At 39.4% G+C, this 18,159-nt stretch overlaps 1 protein-coding gene across 2 annotated transcripts in view; it reads left to right on the forward strand.

Moving 5' to 3' along the window:
- The window catches only part of LOC136867499 (FACT complex subunit Ssrp1), a 214,415-nt gene that overhangs the window by 157,542 nt on the left and 38,714 nt on the right, over positions 1-18,159 (forward strand). For both annotated transcript variants that reach the window (XM_067144709.2, XM_067144710.2), the window contains exon 12: positions 6,379-6,496. In XM_067144709.2, coding sequence (XP_067000810.1) covers positions 6,379-6,496 — 118 coding nt within the window. The remainder of the gene's footprint in view (positions 1-6,378; positions 6,497-18,159) is intronic.

Here is an 18,159-nt window from a genome sequence, read left to right on the forward strand (position 1 = left end):
GTTTGAGAAATTCTTCAGTAACAATATTGGGTATCACAGGGCAAACATGGAGAGGTCTTATTTCCAAGGAAACACTATTAATGAGAATCTTGGGGTGTTTTGAAATTAATTCTTGAACACACTTCTGACTTGCAAGGAAGATACATATTCCTCCATTAGATATCCTTGAGACAAATCGGATGTTACTAGGGCTAGTCAGTTTTAGTCAGTTTTCCATTTGCTAGTATATAATCTCGGATATGAATACCATCACAAGATTTAATAACAATAGCTTGATCTTTGGTAGGATAGGATTGCATTGCTGCAGAGTAACTTAACCTTGGGTTATTAGGAGATTGATTTTTAAGAACAGTAACAGAGGTTGTCATGAGGTTACCTGGTTCACCAGAATGGGTGGGAATTGTGCTTTCTTTATCCTGTTGATTCATGAGGTGATTTTCATTATTTAGATTCAGTAAGTTACAAAAATCTTGCCGACCTCCATCAACAGAGGCGGCCCTTATCGGTTAGCTAAGAGGATGAGGTTAGGTATGAAATTGATCTTTTAATGAACACTAATCTCCACAGTGCTGATTTAAAACCAAACTCGTATACAAAACTACTTAGCAGCTTCACTCTGGTGCTTCAGATGGTAAAATATAGCTTAGAATTACAAATTATTCAATAGTTCTAAGCGACAATATTACACGTGAACATCATGTAAGTCACTGCCACCTTGATCTCTCCCCATTTCCATCTTGTGATATCACGCTGCCCAAACATTTAAAAAAGTTTCACTACTTCAATAGGTTCATTTCCTATTTTTATCAATCTCCTGGATTTTCTGTTAACTCTTGTCATGATCAAAGTCTTAATTTTCACAGTACTAATCTTCATTCCAAAATTTCTTATCTCCTCATTCCATAAATCAACTTGTGTCTGTACTTCCTCTTCATTATCTCCCCAAACTACAATGTTATCAGCAAAGAGCATAGACTTTACTTGTTCGCCCATCATCTTCTCCTTGATATTATGTAGAATTCCATCCATGATGATAATGAAGAGTAAGGGAGACAATACACTTTCCTGTCTTAAGCCTGTCTCAACTCTGAACTATTCAGTTTGACCCACTTTGGTTCTAACACAGCTTTTACAATTTTGATACAATTCTATTACCATCTGCATTGTTTTATTCCCAATCTGTGCCTCTGTCAATGTTTTACATACCAGATTCCTTGGGACACTGCCATATACCTTTTCAATATCTAGAAACGTTACTACAATCTCCTTTACATATTCCCAATACCTTTCCATCATTTGACGCAATGTAAATATTGAGTCAAATATGGACCTGCTTCTTCTGAATCCATACTGGTGTTCTGCCAATTTTGCCTCTGCTATCTCTTATTCGTTTATCCAAGATTCTTTCAAGGATCTTAGCTGTATGAGGTATCAGTGTCACTCTTTTCACATTGCTTCCTGTCTCCTTTCTTGAAAATTGGTATAATGACCCCTTTCGTCCACTCTTTTGGAGCAGTCTTTTCTCTCCATATCACTCTGAAGTGTCTATACAACCACTGTAGACCAACTGCTCCTGCTGCTATTATCATTTCTATAGTGACCTCATCAATTCCAGCTGCCTTGCCTCGTATAATTCTTTTAGTGGCCCACTCAATCTCTGCCATGGACGCCTTGTTTTCCTTACCTTCCATCTGCACTAAACATGGTTCTTTGATTTCTCCTTGTACTGAAGTATTTTGCACATTGTAAAGCTTTTCAAAGTGTTTTCCCCACCTCTGCAATATATCCTGCTTCTGTGTCATCACTTCCTCCTGTTCATTTTTAATGAAGTTAGCACCTTCACCTGGGTTTTTCTTCTTTTTTACCCACTGGAATAAGATCCTTTTGCTTCCGGTTGTATCTTCTTGCAGAGATTCAGTGAATTTTTATCTTCTTGAACTACCTTGGAGCACTCCTTCTTGCAGTGCCTGTATTCTGTTTTGCAGTCTGTTGTTCTGTTTCGCAGCCATCTTTTCCAAGCTTGTTTCTTCCTTTTAACTATATCTTTTAGCCTGTCATTCCACCAGGGCATTTCTTGATCTTTCTTCCTGCCTGATACTCTTCCACAGTTCTTTTCTGCAGAATTGTCCATGACTGTTTTAAGGTATGCCCATTCTTCTTCAACCCTTTCGATGTCTTCCTTAGGTATATTTGATTTAATGTGTGTCTGGAACTCTTCATTTATTTCCTTCTCCTGCACTTTCCACACCCTTAGCTCTTTCTCTGACTAATCTCTATCGTCTTTTGTATCTTTCCCCATCTTTAACTTAACTATCACAACTCTGTGATCTCCTTCAAAAGATTCACTTGGGGGGGCTGTTACGTCTACCAACATTTTCCTGTTACCTTTCTTGACCAAAATATAATCTATCAGAGTTTTGATTTTGTTATCCTAACTATATCTTGTCATCTTCTGACCGTTTTTCTTTCAAAACTACGTATTACCAATGATCAGCTCATTTCTTCTACAAAAGTCTACCAAAATATCTCCAGCCTTGTTTCTCTTTCCATATCCAAATGGCCCTATAATCTCCTCATCTCCTTTTGTTTCCTGACCTACTCGGGCATTCATGTCTCCTATGATCACAACTTGTTTGTCCTGTGTATGTCCTTCCAGATATTAAAGGTATTCTTCTAGATCACCGAGCTCGTTAGCTGCAGTCGCTTAAGTGTGGCCAGTATCCAGTATTCAGGAGATAGTAGGTTCGAACCCCACTGCTTTCTATTTGGTCTCACTGATTCTGAGCAATGCTATACGTTTGTCAACCATAAAATCTACAATTTCTTCCACTTTCCCTGTTAGTGTCACTACACTGATGGTCGCTATCTTGATGTATATGGTTGCTGGTCGCCCATTTCTCACATTTCTCCCAGCATCACAAGAATTGCACGTAGCTTGTGGGGAACGCCCTGGCATTTAGAGCTACTGCCAGTCGAAACTTGTAGGCCGCTCCTAACATGGAGAACTTGTAGGCCGCTCCTCTGGAGTACAGATGCTACAGCTGATATGGGGTTTCAGTGGCATTTCCTCCACTGAGGGCCATTTTCCCTTCTATAAAGACTCCTCAGCCCTTAGCTGTTGGTCCTTATAGTGGGTCAGGCTATTTACCGCTGCCCAACGCTTGGCGTAGAGACACTGGCTCTGTGGTTTACTCCATTACCATAGCAGAAGTAAAGTTCCAAATTTTTAGATTTTTGTAATAATATAACAGAGAATGCATCATTGCTGTGAAATTATGAACATTTATCCAACACTCTTTTTTAGTGAAATGGGCTTGGCACTTAAAGCATAGAACTATTATAATGTAAGTTAAAATATGTAATTACAACAAAAACTCTATTTAGTTTTTTGGTAGATAATGAAAACTTTGGATAAAAAAAGAATGTAAACTGTGAAATCAAGACTTGAAGGCAAGTATTGTACTTTGGACAAACATTTACCAGGATTTTTCTAAAATAAAATAAAACTAATGAGAAAAGGCGCAACTCCTACTCTCTGGCAGTAGAAAGATGCTGTAAAGCAGATGTGTACATTAGTGATTGGACATTTGATTCATTTGATTCTGTTCACATTACTGAATCGATACAGTGATCCGATTCACGGCACATTAGAGTCACCGCTCCTACTGCATCTGTGTAGTATGTAATGGTAAGACAGCAGCAACAGCATTCAGTGTTCACTGCTGCCATCTGGTCTTCATACTTTGAACTCCTTTCTTAGAAAAAAAAAAATGCTAGTCACTCTAATACATCAAAGGTTTCTGGCGACGCAGGATGGGAAAGGTCTGGGATTAGGAAAGTAGCAGCCATGGCCTTAATTAAGGTACAGTCCCAGGATTTCCTGGAGTAAAAATGGGGAAACTACAGAAAACCATCTTAATGGCTGCCGACAGTGGGATTTGAAGCCACCATCCCCCAAATGCACGTCCAACTCGCTCAGTCATTTTTGAAAATATGTATTTTTCTATCAGCAGAGGGTTTTTTAAAATCTTCATATTTTGTATAGGCTATCTGAGATGTACAGTAGCCCACTGGTTTTCTGATTGGCCGGGCTGAGTGGCTCAGACGGTTAAGGCGCTGGCCTTCTAACCCCAACTTGGCAGGTTTGATCCTGGCTCAGTCCGGTGATATTTGAAGGTGCTCAAATACGACAGCCTCGTGTTGGTAGATTTACTGGCACGTAAAAGAACTCCTGCGAAGACCGTAAAAGTAGTTAGTGGGATGTAAAGCAAATAACATTATTATTATTATTATTATTATTATTATTATTATTATTATTATTATTATTATTATTATTATTATTATTATTATTATTATTATTATTATTATTATTATTATTATTGGTTTTCTGATTCAACATACTGTTAAGTTATTGCATCATTTTGGTCACTTACTGTCCACATATTATTGAAGTCTTGCGTAACGATGTGACATACGAACTAAGAGAATACTGAGTCATTCTTCCCAATATAAAACAGGTACTTTTGAGTGGTCATGAGCATGACTCATAGTCATACGGCAGGCTAGAGTCGAGTTTAATTAATTGTCAAATGTCAACTAAGTTATAATACTGAGATTCATTAAACTAATAAATAGTACAACCTAATAGCCTACCTACTTAGTAGCTACTTTAGAGTTATGTTTAGACTACCTTTTTAATACTGCAAATAAATCCTATTATTTAAATCTCGCTGTAAGAAGAGGACAGTGAATGCAATGAACCGTGTGTTTGTTGTCTCACTGATCCGTGACTGCATACGATTCCTTCGGTGTGCCATGGCTCACTGTATGTCTTGCTGCAGCGGAAGCTCGGCTCCCCGCCAGCGTCCAGTGTGCCGATAAGGAGCCGTGTGTATCTTGTGTCTCACTGAGCCGTGCTGTGCGCACGATTCTTTCGGTGTGCCATGATTCACTGTCTCGCTGCAGCGGAAGCTCGGCTCCCCACCAGCACTCTCCGCTGGGAGTAAGCTGAAATGTGTGCCGTGAGCTCACCGTTCCTCTGAATCGATTCACTCGGACACTTGAATGAATCGATACACTGCTTCGAATCATGCATTCAGTAGCCAACACTAGTGTACATAAGTTGAATTTAGTTGAAAATGTTACTCTTCTTCCACCTGTGCTGCATCCTACCTTTTCCCCATCTCTGTTTAATTCTTTTTTTACTCTATGTAAACAAAATCACTACAAATGGAAAGACTGATATTATGATATACGTGAATAACAATAATAACTGGTTTCTTTTTCATATTGTATTCAGGAGATAGTAGGTTCGAACCCCACTGTCGGCAGCCCTGAAAATGGTTTTCCGTGGTTTCCCATTTTCACACCAGGCAAATGTACCTTAATTAAGGCCATGGCCGCTTCCTTCTCACTCCTAGCCCTTCCCTGTCCCATCGTCGCCATAAGACCTATCTGTGTCGGTGCGACGTAAAACAACTAGCAAAAAAAAATCGTATTGTTTAAAACTTTATCAGTTTAAAAAGATCTACAGTTTAGTGCTGCTGGTGAATATCCCTTTTATCTAAGATGGAATTGAATGATTTGTGGTATACATTATTATATTACGTTATTCTGTTTAAAATGTCTGTGGACTCAGCATATTAAAAGTTTTAAAAAAAAACCTCTTGATGATTTTTCTCTTTGATTGTACAGATTTTCTGTGCCTTTGCTAGCAGGACGTAGTGTTTACAGTTTGCTATGTCTTCTGATATGGGCTAGAGCAATTTTGTTACTTTCATTGATCTGTCTCTGTCTTATCCTAGGCTTTGACAATATGAAAGTGACGGAGGTATGAGCGATACTACTAATGCCATTCCTTGTACAGCCAGTCCCTAGTGTGAATGGCATGAAAATGTTGCTCATAGGGTCGGTTGTTCTATGCATTTCAGTGGGCTTGGCAGATTGTTATGTAGTAGCAACTTCTGGCTCTGTGAGGAAAGCAACAGGAAACTATCTCACTCATTTCCCTAGTACGCCTCTTCAGTGATGCCTAGGCCATCTATGACAGCTGATGGTGGTGCTGATGAGGACCCAACCAGCCTTTGGGCTGAGGACTAAACAAACATACAGATTTTCCTCCTTTTTTTTAACACTTTAATTTACTTTGATTTTTTTAAGTTCTGTGCGTAAGGCAAGAAAGTAGACTTATGTACTGTCTGCAAGATATTAATGTTTTTTGTCAAATCTGTAGCTCCTGATTTTACTCCACAGTCTCTTGAGTTTTGGTTCTCGAAGACAGTCTCTTGAGTTTTGGTTCTCGAGGGTTGGCAGGAGTGTTAACTCTTCATTTAAAAGTTTTCTGATCTCTAGTTAAGTGTTGATGTTTATGTCCAACAGATACGACAGTAATCCGAGTCCTACAGATTCTGATGAGTCGGGAGATTCCGAAGGGGGTTCTGAGGAGAAGAAAAAGAAGGAAAAGAAAGAGAAACCAGCGAAGAAGACGAAGACAGTTGTATGTACCTGAATTCTTTTTTCTTTGGGAGTTACAACTAACGTTGAGGTCTGACTATAGGAAGGGTAGTTCATTTAAAAGGTTTTTAATACTTGATCCTATAGATTGGTTCACATTATATAGTTTTCCTCACAGTTCAGGTGGTGTATATTTCAGAATTCATTATACAAGTAAATAAGTACAGTAACCAACATGTTCATTGTATGGATATTAAGAAATTGTGACTAGCCGTTTTACCCATCGTTGATGGGGCTGTCATTTAACATTCTCCTGAGAGTCTGAGACATGTTGGTGGACATGCAACTGTCGACTAAAAGGGGTGCCAGGGGTCACTTGGGTCGGGCTCCTTACTTTCATCTATCCTATCTGACCTCCCTTGGTCAACTCTTGTTCTTTTCTGACCTCGATGGTATTAGGTTGTGAGGCCTAGGGAGTCTTTCATTTTCACACCCTGTGGCCCTTGTTTTTCTTTGGCCGATAGTGTCAGATCCCTTCCCTTTTTTCTCCCTGATTAGTGTTATATAGAAGATGGTTGCTGAGTTGTACTTCCTCTTAAAACATTGATCAGCACCACCACAGGTAACTGTCAGTGGCATGTCATGACGTACGCTACCTGCTTCCTGGCTCTCTGTGACTCTTTGCAGTTTCTTCGTATTTTAACGCTATTGCTGCTCGTAATTTGATATCTTCTTTCAGTTATAAAAGCCGCGTATCACATTAATATTCAAACAGTAGAGTACAGACTGATGTACAAAAGGCCTTTAAACGTTGCCAGGATGATTTCCATAGCAACTCCCCATAGTTAGTTACTGGTTGTTGGCTTAAACTTTGGCAGGACCAGCATTGATATTTCCGTTATTTTTCACTTTGTCGGTAAAAGGTGTATAATAAAAAAGGTTGTAAATGATATTCTAAATAAACTGTGTCATGAGCAGTTTTCCTTTAAAACCAACTGTAAAAGAGATACATTGAGTTTTATATTTAAGGCCTCATTGGAAGCCCCTCTCCCGCTGAACATTTTAAATGACATTTAGCTGAGATCCTATTACCCTTCATGTTTGTGGGTTACTGTAGTCACGTCCTAGATCGTGAAGCATGGGCAACGGTTGAGTGGCCTAGTAAGTGGTGCTGAGAGTCGGGATACCAGTTGCTATGGAATGGGAGTGGGCATCTCGGACATATTCTGAGTCATGGCCCTCCTTGTGCTCAGGCGGCTAGGACTATACAATCCACTGGTGGTCCATAACCTGTTAGAGGAGAGATCCTCACTTAGACTATGTGCAAGTAGGCTAGCATCCTTCTTCATGAATTTACCGAGCTCAGAACATTTTAAGCAAGCCTCGGACCTATGGAAGTAATGGAGTCCCACTCCCATTTGACAGGCGAGGGACTTCTTGGAAACAACATGGCGAACAAAATGGAATTCGATGGGGAGCTATCAATATTAATGGGGCTTATGGAAGAAAGAAGGTAGAACTGGCTGAGTCAGCAAAGAGGATGCATCTGGATGTGCTAGGAGTAAGTGATAATCGGGTAAGGGGAGATAACGAGGAAGAGATAGGAGATTATAAAGTGTACTGGACGGGTGTTAGAAAGGGAAGGGCAGAGTCTGGGGTAGGACTCTTTATCAGGAATATCATTGTACGCAACATAGTTTCTGTTAGGCATGTAAATGAGCGAATGATGTGGGTAGATTTGTCAGTTGCAGGAATTAGGACAAGAATTGTGTCCATGTATTCACCATGTGAGGGTGCAGATGAGGATGAAGTTGACAAGTTTTATGAAGCATTGAGTGACATCGTGGTCAAGGTCAACAGCAAGGATAGAATAGTGCTAATGGGTGATTTCAATGCAAGAGTTGGGAATAGAACTGAAGGATATGAAAGGGTGATTGGTAAATGTGGGGAAGATATGGATGCTAATAGGAATGGGAAGCGTTTGCTGGACTTCTGTGCTAGTATGGGTTTAGCTGTTACGAATACATTCTTCAAGCATAAGGCTATTCACCGCTACACATGGGAGGCTAGGGGTACCAGATCCATAATAGACTATATCTTAACAGACTTTGAATTCAGGAAATCTGTTGGGAATGTACGAGTTTTTCGCAGATTTTTCGATGATACAGACCACTATCTGATCTGTAGTGAATTAAGTATCTCTAGGCCTAGGGTAGAGAAAGTGAAATCTGTCTGCAAACGAATAAGGGTAGAAAATCTCCAGGACCAGGAAATTAGACAGAAGTACATGGATATGATTAGTGAGAAGTTTCGAACAGTAGACAGTAAGCAGATTCAGGATATAGAAAGTGATTGGGAGGCATACAGGGATGCTGTAGTAGAAACAGCAAGGGAATGCCTAGGAACAACTGTGTGTAAAGATGGGAAAAGGTGAACATCTTGGTGGAAGTGAGAGCAGCCTGTAAACGTAAAAAGAAGGCTTATCAGAAATGGCTCCAAACAAGGGCTGAGGCAGACAGGGATTTGTACGCAGATGAAAGAAACAGAGGAAAACAAATAGTTGTTGAATCCAAAAGGAAGTCATGGGAAGGATTTTGGTAATAACCTGGAAAGTCTAGGTCAAGCAGCAGGGAAACCTTTCTGGACAGTAATAAAGAATCTTAGGAAGGGAGGGAAAAAGGAAATGAATAGTGAGTAATTCAGGTGAACTCATAATAGATCCCAGGGAATCACTGGAGAGGTGGAGGGAATATTTTGAACATCTTCTCAACGTAAAAGGAAATCATCCTGGTGGTGTTGCAAACAGCCAAGCTCATGGGGAGGAGGAAAATGATGTTGCTGAAATTATGCTTGAAGTGGAAAGGATGGTAAATAAACTCCATTGTCATAAGGCAGCAGGATTAGATGAAATTAGACCTGAAATGGTGAAGTATAGTGGGAAGGCAGGGATGAAATGGCTTCATAGAGAACTAAAATTAGCGTGGAGTGTTGGTAAGGTACCTTCAGATTGGACAAAAGCAGTAATTGCACCTATCTATAAGCAAGGGAACACAAAGGATTGCGACAACTATCGAGGTATCTCATTGATTAGTATACCAGGCAAAGTATTCACTGGTATCTTAGAAGGGAGGGTGGGATCAGTCGTTGAGAGGAAGTTGGATGAAAACCAGTGTGGTTTCAGACCACAGAGAAGCTGTCAGGATCATATTTTCAGTATGCGCCAGGTAATTGAAAAATGCTAATAGAGGAATAGGCAGTTGTGTTTATGTTTCGTAAATCTAGAGAAAGCCTATGACAGGGTATCGAGGGAAAAGATGTTCGCTATACTGGGGGACTATGGAATTAAAAGTAGATTATTAAAATCAATCAAAGGCATTTATTTTGACAGTTGGGCTTCAGTGAGAATTGTTGGTAGAATGAGTTTTTGGGTCAGGGTACTTACAGGGGTTAGACAAGGCTGTAATCTTTCACCTTTGCTGTTCGTAATTTACATGGATCATCTGCTGAAAGGTATAAATTGGCAGGGAGGGATTCAGTTAGGTGGAAATGTAGTAAGCAGTTTGGCCTATGCTGGCGACTTGGTCTTAATAGCAGACTGTGCCGAAAGCCTGCAGTCTAATATGTTGGAACTTGAAAATAGGTGCAATGAGTATGGTATGAAAATTAGCCTCTCGAAGACTAAATTGATGTCAGTAGGTAAGAAATTCAACAGAATGGAATGTCAGATTGGTGATACTAAGCTAGAACAGGTCGATAATTTCAAGTATTTAGGTTGTATGTTCTCCCAGGATGGTAATATAGTAAGTGAGATTGAATCAAGGTGTAGTAAAGCTAATGCAGTGAGCTCACAGTTGCGATCAGCAGTATTCTGTAAGAAAGAAGTCAGCTCCCGGACGAAACTATCTTTACATCGGTCTGTTTTCAGACCAACTTTGCTTTGCAGGAGTGAAAGCTGGGTGGGCGCAAGATATCTTATTCATAATTTAGAAGTAACAGACATAAAAGTAGCAAGAATGATAACTGGTACAAACAGGTGGGAACAATGGCAGGAGGGTACTCGGAATGAGGATATAAGGCTGATTTTGGAATGAACTCGATGAATGAAGCTGTACGCGTAAACCGGCTTCGGTGGTGGGGTCATGTGAGGCAAATGGAGGAGGATAGGTTACCTAGGAGAATAATGGACTCTGCTATGGAGGGTAAGAGAAGGAGAGGGAGACCAAGACAACGATGGTTAGACTCGGTTTCTAACGATTTAAAGATAAGAGGTATAGAACTAAATGAGGCCTCAACACTAGTTGCAAATCGAGGATTGTGGCGACGTTTAGTAAATTCACAGAGGCTTGCAGACTGAACGCTGAAAGACATAAGTCTATAATGATAATGCATGTATGTTTTTTTGGCAGTGAAGTGTTTATAAAGCATTTATTAACATGCAGTACAATCTGCAAGGCTTAGGAAATAAAAGAAGAGTGATAATCTGTCTTGATGTTGCCTAGGCAACAGTCTTGAACTTCTACGACCGTGGTTCAGCTGTTTCGTTCGTAAACATGCCGGGATTGAATACTGTGGATATTGAAACTGAGCTGAATATAGGCCAAGAAAGTGACAGAGTCATTGAGTAGGGGTGGAGGTGAATTTTTATTGAGTGATCAACATATCAACGAAGATAATTTTAGTGTTAACAGCGATATAGGTAAGTGAAAACGGATATTGAGAAATCGGACCTGATAGCGATGCCACACTAATTCAGGTAATACAAACATTTCGTTTTGTTACTCCGAATAATTATATGGATGATGTTGAACCTGTCCTTAATTTGGAAGTACTATATGAGAAATAGATTGTTTTTTTACATATGTTAGGAGGAGACAACCTATTCAATGACATAGCCAATTGCATATACTGTATTTACACGAATAATCCCCGCACAATAAAAAGAAAAAAAAAATGGGGAAAAAATTGGGGTGCGGGTTTTATTTGCGTCAAGCTCGAATCTAGTGGGAAATATCGCTATTAAATACAATTTTGTTTATCAGTATAGTACTGACAATCTTACGTACACATTAGAGTAGAACGCACCCGCGAAGGAGGTTTGAAGAGGGTTGCGCAGTAACTTTCACGCACTTTGTAGTATGACATGTTTTCCACTGAGCTAATAGAATCATTTCAGTAAGAGGTCCCTGTTTGTGCGGGTCACGAGTGAATGTTTCGAGTTTTATTTGTAAATATTATAACCAACAAATTTAGGGAATTATTTGCATGTGTATGATGGATCCAGAAAGAGCAAAAGACAAGCATTGCATCGACAGGTGAGGGAAATAGTATTTAGAGTGTATTTGTATTTTGTAAGCATGCATTAGCTGGCGGGCAAGGTGAGGAACGCCATGTTGCCATGCCTCAAAAGAAGAGAGCACTCGCGTGTGGTATCAGCCTGTGAACAGTACAGAGGATAAAACAAGCTACAGAAATAAAAATAATGCAATGTTCAGGCCGCCAGGGAAGAACCCTAAGAGGAAGAAGCCAGTGACGGACCTAGATGATTTCAATAAAAATTTTCTGCATACAGCAATATTTGATATGTATAAAAGCGGAGAATATCCAACGGCATTGAAACTGGCCCGCCCATTTACCTTCCTTAATATCTAGAAAATTTCCCTCAGCACGATCTTGGGGTTTGATGTTAAGAATTAATTTAGACTTTTGAGAAACATTTAAGTCCACGAAAAATATAGGTCATCTCTTTGGAATTCAAAATATAACTGGATGAAGAAATGTTTATACTTTCGTGCTGTTATGCTCTCTGCACTTCACATTTCATTTCTCTCAACTTCCACTTACCTTCCTTAATATCACGAAAATTTCCCTCATCACTTTCTCGGGGTTTGATGTTAAGAATTAATTTAGACTTTCGAGAAACATTTAAGCCCATGAAAAATATAGGTCATCGCTTTGGAATTAAAGATATAACAGGATAAAAAAATGTTTACACTTTCGTGCTTTATGAGTAGCCAAATTGGCATCACCACACCTCATACTCCTGTCTCTCTGCGCAAGTGAAGATACGAAACCGCCTTCCGGGCTGCGTTCTACTTTAGTAAACAAGACTTTATATTTTAATGTTAATGAAAATAAAAGGTCTGCATAATGATGCATCATGGCTTTATTTCTTATTTTGCTGAAAATAGGAAATTAGGAAATGGGGGTCTTTCCGGTATAATTGTCTGTTTCGCTTTTCGCGGCCCTACTTCAGATGACGGGGTGGCCGCTGCATGTCATAAATGGTCGCCGTCTCAGTGACCTGTCAACAGGTGATGAGAGTACTTCCCGTCTGGCATGCCGTTAGCCAGCCTTTACCCTCCAGGCCGCGCTGGCTAGAATGTCAAAGCGTCTGGAAATGGTGCAATGCGCCTATCTTGCATGGGCCGTAGTGTCATTCTTCTGTGTGCGTCAATTGAAGTGAATCACGTGTTCGAGATGGCTACTAAAGGTACACGCTATAGGTCTTTCACGGCCAAACAAATGCTGCAGATTATAAAATATGCAGAAGAAATTGGAAATCGTGCAGCAGGAAGAAAATATGACGTAGACAAAGCTGTATTCGTAACTGGCAAAAAAATAAATTACGGCTTCAGCAAACTAGTAGTAATCGCCGGGCATTTCGTGGACAGAAAGCAAAGTTTCCTGAGATTGAAGCAAGATTATGTGCGTACATTGACAAAAAGAGACAATTCGGATGTGCCGTTACAAGTGAAATGTGCCAACTTAAAACCCAATCGATTGCAAAAGAACTAGGTGTTACGGGATTCAAAGCTAGCCGTGGATGGCTTTCACGATTTTGTTCGTCACGGCTATAGTTTTTGGAGAAAAATACCATCACGCAGCGTCTTCCAACAGATTATGAAGATAAAATTCTGAATTTTCACAAATATGTGATCAATTTACGCAAGAAAAACTCTTATATACTTCCACAAATAGGCAACGCGGACCAGACACCAATTTTCTTCGAAATGCCGCTTGATTGTACTGTAAACAAAAAAGGTGCGTCCAACATCATGGTTAGAACTGGCGGGAATGAGAAGCAAGGATGTACGGTTATGCTTTGTGTAACCGCAGATGGAAGAAAACTGCCCCCATACATCATATTTAAACAAAAAACAATTCCAAAAATAAACGTTAAAGGCATTATCGTAAATGCGCAACCCAGAGGGTGGATGGATAATAACCTAATAGCAGACTGGGTAAAGCAGGTTTGGCAACGGCGCCCTGGAGCATTACTAAATCTCAGAAGTATGCTCGTTTTAGATAGTTTTCGCGGGCACACTACTCAAGAAGTTCACGATGTTTTGACAAGGAGTAGAACGGACTTGTTAATAATTCCAGGAAGTCTAACATCCGTTCTCCAACCACTTGACGTGTACATTAACCGGCCTTTTAAGGCGGCAGTGAAACAACTGTACACATGTTGGATGGCAGACGAAGCGCACAAATTTACGCCTACTGGTAAAATCAAGCGCCCAGAAGCGAGGCAGATTTTCAAATGGATAAAACATGCTTGGGATTCCATTCCTTTGCAACTGGTGGAGAAGAGTTTCTCTAATTTTCTGGACGGAACCAAGGACGATGATTGCGACGAATGCTAAGAAGATTACAGGTAAGGGAGCATTAATGTACAGTATCTTCATTTCATTATTTTATATTGTGTATTTCTGTGCCATTTTAAGATACACAATTACAATGCGGTTTTTCTATTGCAGGATGCCGGACACTGCTACTGCAATCGTAGTATATTATGTTTGCTTTTTTTTTTTCCTATGCGAATCCTGCACTTTGCTAACTTATGTACTATTTATAATTTATATCTGCTACCATGATTTATGTACTGTTTATATCTTTCATTTAAGCTTTAATAAATCGTGGAGTGATATGAAATGTTTGTTTATGCCTATGTTACTCCTTCGATGCAAGGAATTTTATTTAATTTCATTTTTTTTAAATGACCCTTCATAAAATTAGGGTGCAGGCATTGTTCAGCGGCGGGGATTATTCGCGTAAATACGGTATATCAATGCAGCATTCAAACAGGCACATTCCAGTAAAATAGGTACGGAGTGGGAAGACACTTGCTCAGAGGAAACAATCTTATATACATGGCATCATTCTACTTCCAATATCATGTGATTATTGGGTTAGAGGGATTCGGATAATATGAGAATGTGACAAATGCAGCCTACCTTTGTGTCGAGTATCACCACTAGTTTTGGGGAGGGAGGTTTGAACCAACAACCTTATGACTCTGTGAATAGAGAAATGGATGTGACGGTATATTTTCTAATATTATTGACAATTTGAATACGTTGTGAACAATAGTTTTTATTATATTTAACTTTTTCTGAAACAATGCACTCTGCTTCAATTTTTTCTAAATAATAGGTTGAAACCTGGTGATAAGGGGTGTGAAAATGTGGGCGGGAAAGGGCTAAATGCCAGGTTTCATGAAAATCCACTAATCCATTCTCCCGTGATGCCGTTACAGAGAAAAATTAAACTGAACTCAATGTGGGCTGCCCAGTGTAAAGCTAAGTGGTGGTGTCCATGGACTGTTTTGATGCAGCGCACATTGCCACCCTGTCCTGTGCTACATCCTACATCTGCGCTATTCTGCTTGGTCTACTCCTACCCTTCTTACAACCTACACATCCCTCAAAAACGAGCTGAGTAAGTCCTGGGCGTCTTTCTTCTTTTGGTCAAATTTAGCCAAATCGATGTCCTCTCACCAACTTGATTCAGTATCTCTTCATGTGTGATTCTATCTATCCACCTCATCTTCAGCATTCTTCTGTAACACCACATTTCAAAAGCTTCTATTCACTTTCTGAGCTAGTTATTGTCCATGTTTCACTTCCCTACAATGCCATGTTCCTGACGAAAGTCTTCAAAAACATCTTTCTAGTTCCTGTATCAATGTTCGAAGTGAGCAAATTTTTCTTATGATAGGACTTCCTTTTTTTTGTGATATGCCCTTGTGACGGTCGGGTTAAGAGACACTGTTATGGTTAGGTTAATGATAAAACATTAATATGTATGGTGCGGTGACATGGAAACCTTTTAACACTATAAGACGCCAGGTTAGAAAACATACCACATAACCCAGAACGACTGGCGAGTTAGTAATGCATTTAGCATAGAGATGTGCCAAATCAGAACCAATTAACATGAATACATACAAATCACTGTACCAATGTAACGTGTGGCACCGATAAGAGAAATTAAATATAATGACACAGTGAGACTCAAGACTCGATAACATCCTGGGTGACAGGCAGTTAAAAATTCAATAACAGTAAGTAACTCAGTGCACAGAAATTATCCAAGACTGTGCCAACACACTGACACCCAGAAAACCCAAAATAAATACCACATACAGTCACCCCACAGAAGCAGTAAACTGAAAGGTTAATACAAGTAAAAGGCAAGAGAACTTACCTCAAAGATTTAAATGTGGAAGGTGCCTTTACAATGGATCATTGCAATCATGCCTTTTTCTTAAAAGTTAATAAAGTAACACTAATGAAGTGATAAACTTAGGTCTTTCGAAATAGTTGAATTTAATAACAGTGCAATTTGATATTTACATCAAGTTAAATAAAATAGAGAATTACTCAAAGAGTAATCCGAAATTAAGGTCCAAGAAGGATGGAGCAAGTAGTTAATTAATTGAATTCTCAAGCACAAATAGAGAGAAATGAATCCGATCCTTAGCACGGTGTTAATACAGAACAGGGTGCATAAATTAATAGGAACAGGATATCAAGCAAACCCCCAAAACGCAAATCATATGGTAACCCACCGATACAAGGTGCAGAACAGGCTCAGTACCACATTAATTAACACGAGGAAACTGCTTAATTTAGTTTTAGGAATTAAATCGCAGGAAATAGTTCGTGAATAACACCACAAATGCAGAGAAGTGGTGAAGTAAGATCATTCAATAAATATCGTCAGCAACTCTTCAAGAGCTTTACAAGATAAGCAGAAGTTACTGCTTAATACAATATTTCATGGATTAGATCATAGGGCAACAAATTCTGAATGACACCACAAATGCAGAGAAGTGGTGAAATAAGGGAATTCAGTAAATATCATCAGCAACACTTCAATGCCATTTCAGGTTAAGCAGAAGTTACTACTTACTTCAATAATTCACGGAATAAATAACCCGGGGAATAAAACCAGATCACACAATAAATAATCAGATACCATGGTGAATTTAAGGTAATATCAGTAATAATCACCACCAAAATTGCAAGACAAGGTCCAGTCAACCAATTCCCAACGTTACCCGAACCAATCTCAATCCAACTCCCCAGTTATAACCAAAAACCAAAACAATGTCAATCACAATAAATGTCACCAAGACGACGACCAATTAAAATTAAAAACAGACAGTCAAGGAGTGACAAAACACCGCTGAACGGATTGGTATTCATTTTTCTCAGCTCCTTTTAAAACAATAACAATTTACCACCCAGAGTGGTTGGTGATAAAAGTTAACCTTACAGAACGGTTAGGCATATTTAGCTTATCGCCAAGTTTTAAAATGGAAATTAACGCAGACGCAGAATTACTTTTTTTTTTTTTTTTTTTAAGTTTGATAGCCTCTATAACGGAAGGTCTAAATTAACATAACTTGCCATCGGAAAAGTTAAAATCCAGAACAAGAAGAAAATGTGTTTTAGGAAAGGGGTCAGTTATGAACTAATGATCAAATGAGTTCCCAGTACTAACGAAAATGCCAGGTCGGGAAGAGAATCCAGAACGATAATAATAATACCACAAGCTCAATTTACGTTAACAAATATAACGTATATCTAAAATAAAACGAAACCTACCAGAATTCCCACCCAAAAGGGGTGGAAAACCAGGGTAAACCCTGGAAAAATGTAAGAGCTTACATGGCACGTCTGTCTAGTACAGAGACAGGAGTAAAACTACAAGATGGCTTCCCCAACACACGTCAAGGCCCCAGCCTTCTCGCTAGTAATAGGAAGCAAGGGGAGGGGGAAACATAATACAGAAGTACACAGACAATGATATGTATACCTCTGGTAACATCTTAAGGAGGACGTGGTTCAAGGAGATTCTAACTTAAGGTATCAACCTTACACCCTGTCTCAAATTACCTGGGAGATAAAAATAACAAGTCTGGCCACGTACGCATTGGCAGTACTAGTCGCATAAAAATATCAGTCATTAAACCGCGAGATTGATAACTAGTTCAAATAATCTATAACTAACATGTTATAACAAGAATACAACATTTATACAATCACCAGAATGAATCAAGATGATATTCAATACAGTTCTTAAGGTTAGTGTACTCACCAGTGTCGATAGGTTACTCAGTCCCCTCTATATCGTTGTCGTCATCACTGTTGGAGTCATTAACTGTTCAATGGCGCGTCTACTAACTGGTGTATATCCCACATTCGTTTTTCTTCTGTCTCGATGACTTATTTTACACACGTTTCCCATCCCTCACTAGTCGCTAGTTCCATCCCTTCCAGCAGCAGTTTTCTTACTTCCACAAGGGTTAAAGTTTTGTTGTTCCTAACCACATGGACCTTAACTTAGCTCCACACACTTTCAGTTGGACTTAAAGAACAATGGTACGGAAGTAACCTTAAAACGTGCCTTCCTGATTGC

This window comes from Anabrus simplex, chromosome 3, assembly GCF_040414725.1.
Source record: "Anabrus simplex isolate iqAnaSimp1 chromosome 3, ASM4041472v1, whole genome shotgun sequence".
Taxonomy (NCBI): domain Eukaryota; kingdom Metazoa; phylum Arthropoda; class Insecta; order Orthoptera; family Tettigoniidae; genus Anabrus; species Anabrus simplex.